The following is a 15,953-nucleotide window of genomic DNA, read 5'->3' on the forward strand; positions in this document are numbered from 1 at the left end:
CATAGTTCTTTTTGTTTCCAAGGGCTCTGAGAAAGATTACCAGCTGTGGATCAGTTCTGGCAAGGAAGAGGCCCCATGCCCACTCACTGGTAAGTGTCAGAGAAAAATCTAAGAGGGGTGGACTGGGTTCAAAATTGTAACTCTGAAGTGTCAAAGTAAGGATTGCTCGGTCTCAAGCTCAAATATCCTTAAAAGTGAAAATTTCATGCAATATTCATTCACACATTTATTAAATAATTACCAAGCACTTACTCTATCCCAGGCACTGATAACATCTCTTCATTCAGCAGCTTATGGTCTATTTGGGGAGAGAAATGTGAATTTTTCTTCTCTGCTTTTTTACTTGACAAACAGAGCTGTCTTGAAAAACTTTTACTTACTCTGGTATGATAGCAAGATGGATTGGAATTTCTTTTCCCATATATTTATGTTTTTATATTCCAGTCTTGAATTCCTCTGTTCCATTTCCTAACTGCTAAGTAGCCTCTATTGTGTGAAAATCCTCAAAAATCCAGTCATAACTCTGAATCCAAGTACAAATATTTATTTAACACCTGCTCTGTGTCTGGAACTTTTCTCAGCATCATAAAGAAAATGAGACAATCACAGTTAGACTCCTCAAGTCTTCACTGACTAAACTACCTGTACGTTGCTGTGTCTCAGGCTGAGTTTTCCAGCATTGTTCTCGAGGTTATTGATAAACAGATTACACCTCTCCTAAAGTAGTTATTAGAGCAAGTTAGCTAAAAGAATAGGAATAATTCTTGGAGCGGAAGATTGGTTCAGTGTGGTTCACGGAACTGGAGGGATCAGGACAGGGGCAAGGACAGGACGTGCAGCAGACCTTGCAGCGGAGCAACGGGGATGGCACGTTCTGCGGGACATCTCAGAGCAGCCCTTCTTACATGCACTAGCTTGTTCTTTTTTATCCTTTCAACGATCCTGTGAGGCTGTAACTCTTTTTCAAGTGATCTGCAGAATGTTTTCAAGTCATGTGGAAAATCTAAACAACCAGGTTTTTTCTTTGAAATGTATATTTTCAGTCTTTAGGGAGTCACCAAGTACACATCTGAGGACAAAATCCCCCTACCCATTTCGTGTTTTTTTATTATTGTTGACTGACTTCATAAAAGTCAGTCAGCAATAAAGTGAAAAAGATCAAATAAACACTTAAATATATTTATTTTAATAAAATGCATTAATTTAGATAAAACAACGTAGATGATAACTTTTAGGCTAAGAACAGCTTCACACACCATGGCTAGCTGTAAGGAATCCTAAAAGCCTGTCCTTCATGAGGATCCCTTAGCAGCTATTTTGAACACATTTTTTAACATGCTCTCAGTCCTCAACTGTGGATTAACTCCTCAATATCCTGGTGATTTGGTTGCATTTTACTGCTGTCATAGAAGCTTCTTTTGTCTTAAAAGATGGCTGGAAGTCACTGTGATTCTTGTTCTGAAAGGAGCATTGACACTGTAACTACACCAGATGAAAAGGAAAAGCAAGAGCTCCCCAAGTTACATTCAATAATAAATCAGAAACAAAAGAAAGAGAACTTTCATTCTCCAGGCCACCTTGGAGATGTTAGGCGTTCGGTTCCCAACCACCACAATCAAGCGAATATTGCAATAAAACAAGTCACATGAATTTTTTGGTTTCCCGGTACATATAAAAATTATGTTTACACTATACTGTAGTCTATTAAGTGTGCAATAGAATTATGTCTAAAAGAATGTGCATACCTTAATTAAAAAATACTTTATTGCTAAAAAATGCTAATCATCATCTGAGCCTTCAGTGAGTCATAATCTTTTTGCTGGTGGAGGGTCTTGCCTCCATGTTGGTGGCTGCTGACTGATCAGGGCGGTGGCTGCTGAAGGCTGGGGTGGCTGTGGCAATTTCTTAAAATAAGACAACAATGAAGTTTGCTGCATCGATTGGCTCTTCCTTTCATGAACAATTTCTCTGTAGCCTGCGAGACTGTCTGATAGTACTTTAACCACACTACTGTGGTTAAAAACTACTTTCAAAATTGGAATTAATTCTCTCAAACACTGCTGCTGCTTTCTCAACTAAGTTTGTGTGATATTCTAAATCCTTTGTTGTCATTTCAACAGTCTTCACAGCATCTTCACCAGGAGTAGATTTCATCTCAAGAAACCACTTTCCTTGCTCATCCATAAGAAGCAACTCCTTATCTGTTAAAGTTTAACATGAGATGGCAGCAATTCAGTCACATCTTCAAGCTCCACTTCTAATTCTAGATTCTTGCTATTTCCACCACATCTGCAGTTCCTTCCTCCACTGAAGTCTTGAACTCCTCAATGTCATCCATGAAGGTTGGAGTCAACTTCTCATAAACTCCTGTTAATGTTGATATTTTGACCTCTTCTCATAAATCACAAATATTCGTAATGGCATCTAGAATGGTGAATCCTTTCCAGAAGATTTCCAAGTGACTTGCCCAGATCCATCAGAGGAGTCACTATCTATAGCACCTATAGCCTTACGAAATGTATTTCTTAAATAGTAAGACTTGCAAGTTGAAATTACCCTTCATCCATGAGCTACAGAATGGATGTTGAGTTAGCAGGCATGGAAAGAACATTATTTGCAATGTACATCTCTATCAGAGCTCTTGGGTGACCAGGTACATTGTCAGTGAGCAGTAATATTTTGAAAAAAATCTTTTTTTTTTTTTTTTCTGAGCAGTAGATCTCAACAGTGGGCTTAAAATATTCAGTAAACCATGTTGTAAACAGATGTGCTGTCATCCAGGCTTTGTAGGGCCATTCATAGAGCACAGGTGGAGTGGATTTAGCATAATTCTTAAGGGCCCTAGAATTTTCAGAATGGTAAATCAGCATTGACTTCAACTTAAAGTCACCAGCTGCATTAGCCCCTAACAAGAGAGTCAGCCTGTCCTTTGAAGTTTTGAAGCCAGGCATTGACTTCTCCTGTCTAGCTATGAAGTCCTAGATGACATCATCTTCCAATATAAGGCTGTTTCATCTAATTGAAAATCTGTTGTTTAGTGTAGCCACCTTCATTACATATCTTAGCTAGATCTGGAGAACTTGCTGCGGCTTCCACATCAGCACTTGCTGCTTCCCCTTGCACTTTTCTATTATGGAGATGGCTTCTCTCCTTCAACCTCATGAACCAACCTCTGCTGGCTTCAAATTTTCTTCTGCAGCTTCCTCCCCTCTCTCAGCCTTCATAGAATTGAAGAGAGTTAGGGCCTTGCTCTGGATGAGGCTTTGGTTGAAGGGACTGTCGTAGCTGGTTTGATCTCCTATCCCGACCACTAAAACTGTCTCCATATCAGCAATAAGGCTGTTTCCCTTTCTTCTCATTTGTGTGTTCACTGGAGTAGCACTTCTAATTTCCTTCAAGAACTTTTCCTTTGCGTTCACAACTTGGCTAACTCTTTGGTACAAGAGGCCTTGCTTTCAGCCTATCTCAGCTTTAAACATGCCTTCCTCTCTAAACTTAATCATTTCTAGCTTTTGATTTAAAATGAGAGACGTGTGACTCTTCCTCTCACTTGAACACTTAGAGGCCATTGTAGGGTTATTATTTGGCCTAATTTCAATATTGTTGTGTCTCAGGGAATAGGGAGGCCCGAGGAGAGGGAGAGAAATGGGGAACAGGTCAGTGGAGCAGTCAGACCACATACAACATTTATCGATTAAGTTCTCCATCTTATATGGGCGCAGTTTGTGGCAAATTATTACAAAAAATTACAACAGTAACATCAAAGATCACTGATCACAGATCACCACAACAACTATAATAATAATGAAAAAGACTGAAATATTGTGAGAATTACCAAAATATGACACAGAGACATGAAGTGAGCAAATGCCATTGGAAAAATGGTGCCAATAGACTTGCTCGACACATGGTTGCCACAAATTCTCAATTTGAAAAAGCGCAATATCTGTGAAATGCAGTAAAGTGAAGCATGATAAACCGAGGCATGCCTGTATTCTTAAAAAGTGAAATCCGTGCTACAGTCCTGGAGAAAAATGAAATTCTCCATGGGGAATTCTATGGAGAGGAAGCAATTTAAAGCATGAAAGAGCAAAACAAATCACTCGGCAGGCAACTCCAGATGATTTTGGGTGCAGTTTTCCACTCTGGAAACACTGTTTTGCATTTTGCTTCTGGGTTTCCAACACCGTGCAGCCTCCCTCTGATTACTGCCTGGCAGGGCCCGTGGAGGGTGGGCTGCAGTGGGAGGGAAGCAGAAGGCAAACCCCACTGCTGCTCTGAGTAGCCCTGTCTGTAGAATTGACAAAAGGAAATGGAAAATCTGTTTGTTAAACTGACATCACGTGGGAGAGAACAGTGATCACAACAACTCTGAACGTATATAGTCCGATTATTTAAAAAACATTGACCACCGATGTTTAGTAATATATTTTCTTTGATCCTTATAAGTCTGTGTGAGGGTAAGCATTTAAAAGGATGAATATAAGGCTCAGAGAGGTCAAGTAACTTGCCTAAGATGTACAGATCTAGTGAGTATCAAGGCAGAAACTAGAAGGCCTTAAGTATTCTTAGAGGGAAACACAGCAAAAGTCAACACGGTGCTACGCCCTGGCGGATCTATGCATTCCACAGGAAGCGACGTGTTTAAAAAATTTTTTCTCTTTACTTTTTAAACAATTCTGCTTGGGCACCTGCTGTTTGCAAGGTGTCCCCCACAAGGGTGCACATGGGGTGTGCATGGTGCTCCCTCAGGAGGCACAGCCTTCTCCATCCAGAAGCTCCGAAGTACGGCAGCACACAGCAGTGTGGCACACACGCTCACAGTCCGGAGGTTTGATCACGCCCTTCACCATCATCCTGGATCTATATTTAGATTTTTCTCCATACAGGGCATGAACATCCCTATGGAATTAAAATGAGCCATCTTCCAGCTACTGTGCTCCTGCCACAGGGACCAGAGGACTCCGCCTCTCCTTCCACCCTCCAGGAGTTCCCAGAGATGCCAGGCCAGTTCATCTTGAAGCCCAGGCACCCAGCCAGGAACCAGCAGGGGAGAGGTGAGCCCCTTCCCTTCCTGCAAGTGCCTTCTCTTGGCTCATGTCTGCACTCCTCAAAACAAACTCATGACTTAGAGCTGATTCTCCACGTGTGGGTGGAGGGACAGTATAGGCAGGAACCCAACACCCACCCAGAATCAAGCTTAGAGAAACCCCAAAGGTCTGAAATTAAGACTCAACTCAATTCTAGGAAGGTTTTTATTTTTAATCCTCTAGGTAGGCAGTTGCTCCCTTCTCTGTATCCCCAGAGCACCGTCTACATGTAACTATGTGTGTCCACGTCTGTGTGTCTCATAAGAGTATGTGCTTCTTACGGCTGGGAACGTGTCTTCCCCGTCCCCGGATTTTGTCCAGTATCTCAGTCCATCACAGGAGGTGATCAGATGACCACATGGCTTAGACACACCCAGAATAAAAGAACTCCAGTGGAGCAAAGAGTTCTGGAATTGAATTGGAACCTATTCTGGGTTTAGGCTAAAGTGGCCTGGGGGTTCCAGTTAGAATTGAACTCTCAATTCTGCCTCCACAGCAAGCTCACGTCTGCTTCAGACCCAGGTTGAGACTGAAACTAGACTGAATATTTATGGTCAGGGCTTTTCTATCTTCCTTCTGGACACTTTTTCCCTACCATTCCAATATTCTCCCATTGATATTTCTTTTTCTGAAGAAAACATTTTATTTATTTGGTAAGTATTTGGGCCAGAATAGAATTTCTACTTAAAGTATTTTTATTGTTATGATTGTTATTCTATAAGCACAAAGTTTCAAAAAATTTATTTTTTAACACACCCTAATTTGAACATGAGGAATCACTAACCTAAATCTTGCCAAGACTGTTTAAGAGAAGCTAGGTTTCTATAAAGTTAGTTTAGTTAATCATTCCCGTATTTTTCGTGGCTATAGCATATATTTTTACTGGTCAGAGAGTCAAAATGAACTCCAACACCAAGTAATATAGATTACCAAAGGTCCAGCTAAGCCTGAAAATATTCTTGAGAAAGTACAGGACTCAATGTCTATCTGCTTTCTGCCTCTGCTCCTAAGAGTAGCTGGATATATAGCTTTGTATCGAGGGATAGAGCACTCTTCTTAAGAGTATTGTTATTAAAGCTGAATAATGGAATACATTTGGATAGTTTCAGAAATAATAAAATCAGGTTAAGAGTCGGGAAACCAGGTTGCATACAATAACTCAACTTATATATTAACATGTATCTTAGACAAACATTTGTTCATGTTGACATACAGGAATCTCCTCCTGGATTTAAGAATGTATTTGCTTTCTTCTCTCTTTTTAAAACGGTGGAGGTATGAATGTCAGGCAGGAAGAAAGAGCCTTAGTTAGTGGTATTACTTCACGACTGCATACGTTCTGGAGGCTGCAAAATCAAATGAAGAATGGGAGGGGTCTGTGCTGCAAGGAGGAGATTGATGTCTAGGCTGCCTTAGGCCCTCTGAGTGAGGGAAATTACTCTTGTCAAGGCTGCTATGAGCCATGCCTTGTGCTGAGTGGTACATTATATTATTCAGTCCAATGAAGTGTAGGTAGCATCATTTATGTTAAAGTTGAGCAAACCAAAGCTCAAAGAGTTTTGAGGAAACTTATCCAACTAAATGGCGGAGAACCAGAAGGTTCTCTGATCCTGATCTCTGTTCCAGCGCCAGGAGCATTGCACTCATGTGAGTGGATGTGGAGAGGCACTCACTACTTCCCAGAAAAGCCAAGTGGACGAGCGTTTAAGAATATTTGGTGAACTGTTGCTCAGCCGTTTATCTTTCTACAAGTTGGCTCTTGTGTTGATGTTTTAAGTATTCGGTATGAGAACGTTATTGAAACAAATGTTAAGGTACCTTATTAGGAAAACATTCATAGCTGAGCAGTAGAAACTTTGAACTCAGCATATCACGTTTACTTTGAGAAGCTCTTCTTCAGCATTCCTTTCAGAGGGGCTGCTGGGTAGTGAAAAATCATCTCTGGGTAGCTGGGTGGGGTGCCACAAGAAGCAAGGCCACCTGGAGTCTTACCACATAGCCAGCATTTAATGACTACACCCCAAAGACACTGACTGCAGAAGGTCATCCATGGAGATGGCAGACAGTTGTGGTCCCCCAGAGCAGAGGGTACAGAGGCTGGCTTAGAAGTGGGCTGAGGCAGGTTGTGTCATGAAAGGCAGATCTTGTTGAAGGCAAGTTGACCATGGCTAGCATTCAGAACACAAACAGAAAATCTAAGAGTGGGTGGAGACTTACTATAAAAGTAAATGATTGCTAAGGTTTGCTTGGTTTGAAAATCTGGTTAGCTTTTAAAAGGTGGTGTGAATCCACTGCTCCTAGTTAGCATCAGAAAACACGTCCAACTGCAGGTTAAGTGTCTCATGACGCGGCTCAACAGGCAGGAGACAGCACTGTCTAGCAAGTACTTCCACTGGAAGAATTGACCCTGAGTCTGATCAAGCCTCTAGGTTTCACCCCCCGTTTGCAGGATGTGGGGAAGAAGAACACGTTAACACCACAGGGATGCAATTAGCCAATTTCAGAACGTTGGAAATCCAACACACACAAAACTGACTCAGTTTCTCTCTCTTCCAGCCATCGCAATGAACATGCTGTAAGATGGAAATGGTAAAAATCAGGTTCAGTGACTTAAACTAACTACTAATTATGATCTCACTTCTTCCTTAGATTCAGGCCAGAAGTCAGCTAAAATGAATTCTCTGGGCAACTGGGCCTCTTGGCAGGGCTCCGGCACCGGGGGGGACCTCCGGGGCACACCTCCACCGTCCGCAAAGCCGGGACAGCTCTTCGGCGTTGGCCTCCAGAATGTGTGTGACAACGACAATCTGCCCGCCTCCATTCTGGTGGGTCTCACTTTGGTCTTCTGCAGCTCTCCTGAGGAGGGGAACTCTGAGAGGTCAAGAGTTCTCATCCGAATCTACCCCCAAGTGGAGAAATCATTAGACAGTCCCTGGCTTTGGGGAGAAGTCTGCTAATATTACTTCAAAGAACAAAATCTGATTTAGGTGCTGCAGAGTCATAAGGCAAACACAAAAGAATATATATACCCTTATCCCTTCCACAGCTTTCAGCCAAGACCCGCACACGCCTGCTGAGATCAAGCAAAATGGGCTCTGTGCGTGTATCAGTCTCTGAGAGTCCCCCTCCTCCTCATCTTCTCTTTTATCTCCTTCCCTCAACTCCACACTGGTCTCCATTCTCCTTCAGCTGAGTCTCCTCAATCCCACAACTCAAAATCTCTCACATGGACTTGATCTGTGTTTCCAGTGCTCACGCACAAAGACTCATCTCCTGGCCAAAAGGAATCTTTTCATGCGAACAGAATGTGTCAAATGAAAGCCACAGAGTTTGGCCTGTGTTATCTCAAATTAGTGTGTTGAATTGCCCGTGTTAACACCTATCGAGTGTCCTGTATCTCTCCAAGCACTATACCAGATGTAGGGAATTTTATGCTAGAGGTGAAGACAGGTGTCGCGCTAGTTACACGCTAGCCACTACCCCAGTCCTTGCCACTTTCACGGCAAATTTAAGGGGGTAGCTATGATTATCATCATTCCCACTTCACAAACGAAAAACAAAAAGAAGCCTCACTAAAGTGTGCACTATGCCCAAGGCCACACAGCCGAGACGTAGCATCAAAGACTTCAGGTCCCTTGGACTACCTGAGTCCAACACCGGGAACCTTTTTCTACACTGCAAGCAGAGGACGTGAAGATCCAGCAAAAGGAAATGGAGGGTGATGAGAAGGGGATGTCATCAGAGAAGGAGGAGAGGGGTTTGGAGCCCGATTTTGCAAAGAGGGAAGGCGTTACAGGAAGTAGGAATGGGCTCTACAGCCCCATCAAGGGGAATAAACAGTGGGACATGGGTGTGGCACAAAGATTCCCACAGCTGGAGAAGAGTGTCTATAGTAGGGCATAATGAGAAAAGAATGATGGAGTAGGAGAGGGTGATTCCACAAAGGCCTGGAAACAGGGACGTTTGATCGAAAAGTGTAAATTCACTGAAAAGGAAAATCTGATTTAAAAAGTGTTTCAAACGTTTGAGTGTATGAATGTAGAAGGGACTGTTGGGTAGAAACCATACAGAGAAGACACTGAAAAAAACATTGCAAGTTTGCTCGCGTCCTTGCCGCTCCAGCACTACACCCACTGAGACCCAAGCTCTGTCAACGAGGGGCTGAGCGGGGGCTCTGGGCCCGTGGATACAGGACGCCATCGACGTTTCCTTTCTTTTCTTCCCTACAGGATATGCTTCTCCTCATCAATCAAAAAGGGCCGCTCACAGAAGGCATCTTCAGAAAATCGGCCAATATAAAATCATGCAGAGAGCTAAAGCAGAAACTGAATTCTGGGGACAAAGTTTATGTGCAAGCCGAATCTGTTCTTGTGGTGGCCTCTGTCTTAAAGGTAGGGAAAGTTCTAGCGTTATCCACACACAGCGTAACTCTGAAGCTACACGATCGATTTCCTTCACCACGATTGCCCAAGAACCACGGGAGGGTTAATAGATTAGGAAACTCAAAAACACTTCACAAAGTCAAATTTAAGGAAGCTACTTTGAGTGCTAAAAGCCCCGTGTGTTAGATATACTTTCCCTTTCCATCAAACACCACCCTCCCCATCCTCACTCCTGCACACTCCATGCGGAATAATAGTCATACAAATTTTAAATACACGCTTAGATATACAGAACGTTTACCAAAACAGACATCCTACTTTTGGTGACTTCTTCACCATCGTCCTAATGAAGGCAACGTTTCCAAAAGAAAATTCATATTCAAGATTCGAAAATAGATACAGAAGTTTCCCGTAGTGAGTAAGCCAACATTTGCCTTACACTGAACCCAACACCGTTCGATGAGCGACCAAAAGCTCTGTTCACTTCATCATCCTTCTTTCGCCTGTCTCTCTTAATGCCTTTGAATTTAAAAGTAGTGTAGGGGTGAGTCCACTTTTTGTGACTTCTTTCACCTTTACCAACATGGGCATGCTTTGTTAACGTTTGTTGTGCCTCACCCACCACCCGTGATTACAGTTACATAGCACCAGATAAGAAGAGCACACGCCTCTTCTTATAAATCTGAATTTTAAAGGAGGTGCAGCAACCCAAATTTGTCTGGAACTCTGAAAATTCAATACATTTATACCAAAAAATTAATTTTTAAATGATACAACTAAATCACCAATATCCAGTTACATTTCTATAAAGGGAATAACAGAACAGAGAAAGAATTTAATCAATCCATCTTGGTACTTGTTAACAGCTCTAGAGAAGAATATCGTAATGTAGAAATGACTATGAACAGGTTCTTGAAATTATCTTAGAATCGCGATTACGTTTGGTCTTTCCTTGTCCCCCATTAACGTTCGGCTGTGTGATAAACAGGAACGTGACTGAGTCGACCACTATGACACTGGGACCGCTAGGAATATACACTAGGTATGCAGATAGCAAGTTGAGTGCTGCCCTCTGTAAGGTGCACACCTGGAATTGATTTTCCAGCCAGAGTTAGGGGTGCCCATCTGCAGAGTCTTGCCTATCTTGATGCTGTAAGTGCAGACTAGCAAGAGGGTGGCCACTTGTGGGTACAGTTCTTAGGCATTCCCAAATTCGACTGATCTTGGTGGGGAATCAGACTTTGCAACCATGGCCTTGAGGACACCATGCCCCATGAACTGGAGTGTGGGCCTGAACCAGAAACGAGTGTATCATCAGGACCCACATTGAGTTGCCCCTGAACTGTCTAAAGACAGAGGTCCAACAGTGAGTACCCTTGGCATATGCTCTTGGGTCACGTTCTGGCTTCGTCACACTCAGCCTCACCAATGGACTCCACAGCACGGGGTCCAGGAAACAGAGAGGAGACACACGCTCCGAGTGCCTGTAGTGTGGTACACAGGAGGCAAAGGCCCTCCTGCACCCTCCCAGACTCCCAGAGGCGGCCGGAGTTGGAGCGCTTCCTCCCTCCAAAGATACTGGAAGCGCTCCCTAGGAAACACGGTGAAAAACAGGAACTCCCGTGGGTGGGTACTGTACACCAATTAAGAGAGTAAAGGTGAGAGAGGACTGGGACTCTGTCCATTTTCTTCACTGCTCTGTCCCCGGTACTCAAAGCAGTGCCTGGCACAAACAGCAGCTCAATTAAGTATGAGCATGAGTGAACAATCACTGGATTATAATCGTGATAGTTGCCCGGAAGCATTTCCTGAGCGAGCGACTATGAAGAGAAGTCTCGGGCTATTTAGAGGGACCAGTGGAAGCAAGGTGTGCCTTGGAAGCCAGCAAGACGATGTGACCACTTCCTCTCCGTCTTGCAGGAACAGTACAGCTTCATAAATGTTAATAGGGCCAATTCTGCGATATGAAGCTTGTTCCTCAGCCCTCTAAAGTGGGCTGACTTTCCAGGCCTCCACTTATGAAGCTGACATTTGTAGATCTGGAACGCTGATGCTCAGAGGCCTGAGGTTGTGATATATCTAAATTTTGAGTAAGGTTCGTTTTTTGGAAGGATATGTATGTTCCACTCATGGGGCTGCAGCGGGTAACATGTCATAACCCTTTGGGGATTTGGATATATTTCCAATCCCTGCTGCGTACAAGTCTGCAGAACTGAACTTTTATACAGTTAAAAGTGGGAAGAATGAAGCTATTATGAGAGCAGTTTTCTCCCAAGGAGTACACACACCTCAGTTCTCTCTTCATATGTGTGCAGGGGCACGAGGGGGGGCCTGTTTGGTTTGTTTCAGAACTTCTCCTGCTAGAGGTAAGAGCCAGCACTGTGTCTAAACTAAACAAGAGAATGGCTGTGGCTATTTCTTCTCACGAAACCAATAGGATTGAGGATGACTAGGACCAGACCGTGTCAGTTTCTACCAGTTCGCTAAAATGTACACCAAGAGGAAGTTCCATGTGACGGAAGGGGGCTTCATCTTCATTCCCACTGCAGCCCAGACTCTGCCTTTATGCTTCTAAGTTTTAGTCGGAGCAAATCCCCAGCACCTGCTGCTGGGTGTGCAAGTCAGTGGGGAGGCGGAGCCAAGCACCACGTGGGTCACAGTTTGGGGAGCTGTGAAGGGACTGGGGACAGAAACTCAATTTTTCAACTACATGTTTTCCCTGTAATTTCTCCGGTACAAATTTGCCATAAGAATAATACTATTCTTTTGATCTATGTCAGGAGTTTCTTCGAAGTATCCCCGGAAGTATATTTACATCCAATCTCTATGATAAGTGGCTTGGTGTAACTGATCAAGGGAACGAGCAGGAGAGACTCACTGCCGTTCAGAGGTAACGATGCTATGATTACTCTTTCGGGGCACACCTCAAAAGTACAACCAGCATACTCTTAGGAAAACATTAGCTTATACTTTACAGCTCTGTCCACTAAAATAGTGACCAAGGCCAAAGAGTTTGATTTGCCCACACCCTCGGAGGCCAGTTCAAAAACAGAGGCACGTCTTAGTGCTGTTATTGAAGTCTTGTTCTTCTCCTAATCTTATTCATGTGGCCTCCTTGACCTTTAATGCCTTCTGAGTATGTGAATCTGATAGGAGATGAAATCCATTGGTCCAAGAGAGGTGCTAGAGGACCAGTCCGCCAGGGGTTATGATCTTAACTTTGTCCAACACTTAACTAACCAGAGAAGTTCTTATCTGGTTCAGGAATTGAATTCAAGGAAACATTTGTGTACGCATTTTTGCCTGGAATTTTGCTAGGCTCTTACCCTGAGATAGCATTCCCATATGGCTATGTGAAAAATAAAGGGGGCCTTTTAAATTTCATTGCTGTTTAATCTAATCACTAAGCTTTTGTGAACTGTGATTGAACACATTCTGCGATGTTTCAGAGTTTTAAAATAGATTTATGTTGAATTAGATATTACTAAGCTCTGCCCAAATTAAAACCCATTATAGGCATTTCAGGCAGTATGTTTATGAGACATATTTCTACATTCTTGTGGAGTTTCACTGGGCTTTGTACCTGGTCTACGAAGAATTCCTCTGTTCCCTGTCTCTCTATTTCCAACTTCCTAAGCGAAATGACTTGTTTTATTTAAAAGTCCATTTTGTTGTCTTTAGGCTTTTAGACCAGCTTCCGACAGCCAACCTGGTGCTCTTGAGATATCTGTTTGGAGTGTTACACAATATCCAGAGCCAATCATCACACAACAAGATGACCTCTTATAATTTATCAACGTGTATAGCCCCGAGCCTTCTTTGTTCACCGAATGCCTGCAGCTGGGAATCGGAAAGTGACACAAGAAGAAAGGTAATGTGGGCGCTCATTTTCATGTCCTCGTGGCAGAGTCCCCACTTTTAACCCAAAACGTGCAATATTAACTCTGACAGACCAGTGTTTGAAAGTGCTCACGTTAAGTACACTCTGGAGTGGCCGACTCGTTCATCCCCCGCTGTGGGGATGGGAAGGGGGGTGTTAAGGGGGAATTGAGAGCAGTGGAGTCACTCCCTTCCCAGCCAGGAGACTAAACTCTGGCCTGACTAAACAACAGAGAGAGAGGAGTGGCCTCCTCACCTTTGGAGTGTGACCAACCAAGGTTCCACTCTGCCCACCGAGGGATGTGTAACCCTGGGTGAAGTTTCCCAGCCGTGGTTTCATCCCTGCACAGTGGTGACAACATCCAGCTCCTCTGGTCGTTGCTGGCACATCCTAGGCGGCTTGGGCCACATGGGTCCCCGTGGCTCCACACACATTGACCCTCCTCTGCCGGTTGTGGCTCATTCAGAAAAATAGTTGGCCACTATTTCGCCTCTGCTACAGGGTGAGGAAACCAGCAAAAGATTCCAGAACATCCCTATAGAGCCACAACACGCCCAATAAGATCACAGCTCTTCCCCAAGGTCACCCAGAGAGCAAGCGTGAGGCAGGCAATGCAAGAGGAGGGGCTGCAGTTAGACAGACAGACATGGTGTCTCTCCAGCGGCTTCCTTCCCTCACAAAAACACACAGAAACCTCCGCTTTCCAAGTTTAATCAGAACCTAAACTTAAGAATGAATTTCACAAGTTTTTGCCTTATTGCCTGCTTTATAAATTTTAATAAGATATGATATGTCAATTATATCTCAAGAAGACTGGAAAAAAATGTTAAATAACAATGAATGAGTAAAATTTAGTAAGAGAGTATACATCTTTCCCCCAAACATCCTAGGTGGGTTACACTTGAAAACTACCCTACTTTGCAAGATGTAACCATTGATATAAAGATGTCAGCCATTAAACTAGACCACAAATGATGCCCTTAGTCCACTGAGGAAAAGTATTTTAAAACCTGTGCCCAAAGTACTCACGAGAGAATCACAGTTCTTTCTCAGAGAAAACTGGTTTATATATATTTTTTATCACCTTGGAATTTTTCTCAGAATTCTTTCACATTGTTCGTTAGAGCCAAGATTCATAGATGCAATGTGATTTGTAACTACGCCATATGAGAGAGAACACCCCGTTTTCGCCCTTGTGTGTTCCAGGTTTCTCTGGTACAATTCCTCCTTGAGAAATGCCTGAGGATATTTGGAGAAAACATCCCTTCCCTCTTGGGGGAGAGCTCCACGAGTTGTGATCGCAGCCAGGAGGCCACGGAGACCAGGACTGATTTGATTGACTTTGGTGAGCAACAGACTGCGAGGCCGCCGGGGCTCATGGGAGATGCTTAGACAGGGGGAGCCCAGAGCACATCCCAGGGGCAATGATTCCCACCTGCTCCTTCCTCCACAGGCTGGCTCACAGCTCGGGGAGGGTTTCACACTGTCGTGAGACCAAAGACACAAGAAGTCAACGTCTCTGACTTCAAGAAGTTGCTAGTGCAGATCATAATAGCTTTGGAGACATCATGGGACGATACAGTGTTTGGGAACTTTTTAAAACCAAACTTCAAACGGGACCCTTATCTGTATAATAGACGTGCTCTGGTTGAAACCAGAGTCAGGGCTCCAGAGCACTGCCGCTTTGATTCCTCCCTCCCTCCTTTTCCCGCCCATTGGTCCCTGAGGCACCGCGGGATTCCAGTGCTCTTGGAAACAGGTTGAAAGCAACCAGCATCATTCAGAAGAAAGGACTTGACTTGATATCATTCAACCTTTCAGAGTGGTAGAAACTCCTGTGCCACCGTTTACCAGGTGTTTTATCTTTGGCCAATTATTCTAGCTCCTCTGTTTCTTCTTCTCTGAAATGTTCGTAATAATGTCTAAATCTTAGAATTGTTGCAAAGATTAAATAAGATAAGGGATGCAAAATAAATGTGTAAAAAAGCATTTAATTGGACTAGTAGGGGTGCCCGTGAGACTGGAGCTGGTGTTGGAGCCTCGCTAATCCCAGCAAACTGTCAGGGGTCCATTGTGTAGGGTGCAGTTTAGGTTCAGAACCTGAGGACATGTATCATGATTCCCTTTGTATTTTTGACATTTCTTGTTGTTATGACATTTACCTCATTGCTTTGAGGAACTCTTTAGGAAAATCCATTTCATCAAGAATGAGATGAGTCTAGTATCTGAGAATACGCTTAAACTAAGACAATTGTTTTTCATTTCAGCAGTGACAACAAAACCACGTCTTGAATCCAAGCCAGTGACAGTGGTAGTCTTTTACAAAAAGGCACAACAGCTGGATGATGCCAAGGTCCCGGGTGGCATGGCTCCACCCAGCTACCTTGATACAACATTCTAGTCACTGAAGATGAGAATGTCCATTATCTCCCTTGACCCTTCCTTCTCCTCTACTTCCCACAATATCCCACTGAGATAAAAAAGCAGGATTATACTGAATTTGGACTAAATCCTCAGGTCCTATCCAGAAATAAGTGAATTTTCTGGCAGAAGGCACCTTGAACTAAGACAACCACTTTAGATCATTTGTTTTTAGCTGGA

The 15,953-nt window shown here is 43.5% G+C and overlaps 1 protein-coding gene across 1 annotated transcript in view; it reads left to right on the plus strand.

Annotated features, from left to right (window-relative positions):
* The window catches only part of LOC101390819 (rho GTPase-activating protein 20-like), a 31,636-nt gene extending 15,883 nt beyond the window's left edge, over window positions 1-15,753 (plus strand). The window contains exons 7-14 of the mRNA XM_014784489.2: window positions 23-89; window positions 4,890-5,057; window positions 7,740-7,915; window positions 9,320-9,481; window positions 12,253-12,362; window positions 13,154-13,343; window positions 14,559-14,697; window positions 15,620-15,753. Of these exons, the coding sequence (XP_014639975.2) occupies window positions 23-89; window positions 4,890-5,057; window positions 7,740-7,915; window positions 9,320-9,481; window positions 12,253-12,362; window positions 13,154-13,343; window positions 14,559-14,697; window positions 15,620-15,753 (1,146 nt within the window). The remainder of the gene's footprint in view (window positions 1-22; window positions 90-4,889; window positions 5,058-7,739; window positions 7,916-9,319; window positions 9,482-12,252; window positions 12,363-13,153; window positions 13,344-14,558; window positions 14,698-15,619) is intronic.
* The last annotated feature ends 200 nt before the right edge of the window (window positions 15,754-15,953 follow it).

The sequence above is a fragment of the Ceratotherium simum genome, chromosome 12 (genome assembly GCF_057802395.1).
Source record: "Ceratotherium simum simum isolate JZ-2026a chromosome 12, ASM5780239v1, whole genome shotgun sequence".
Taxonomy (NCBI): Eukaryota; Metazoa; Chordata; class Mammalia; order Perissodactyla; family Rhinocerotidae; genus Ceratotherium; species Ceratotherium simum.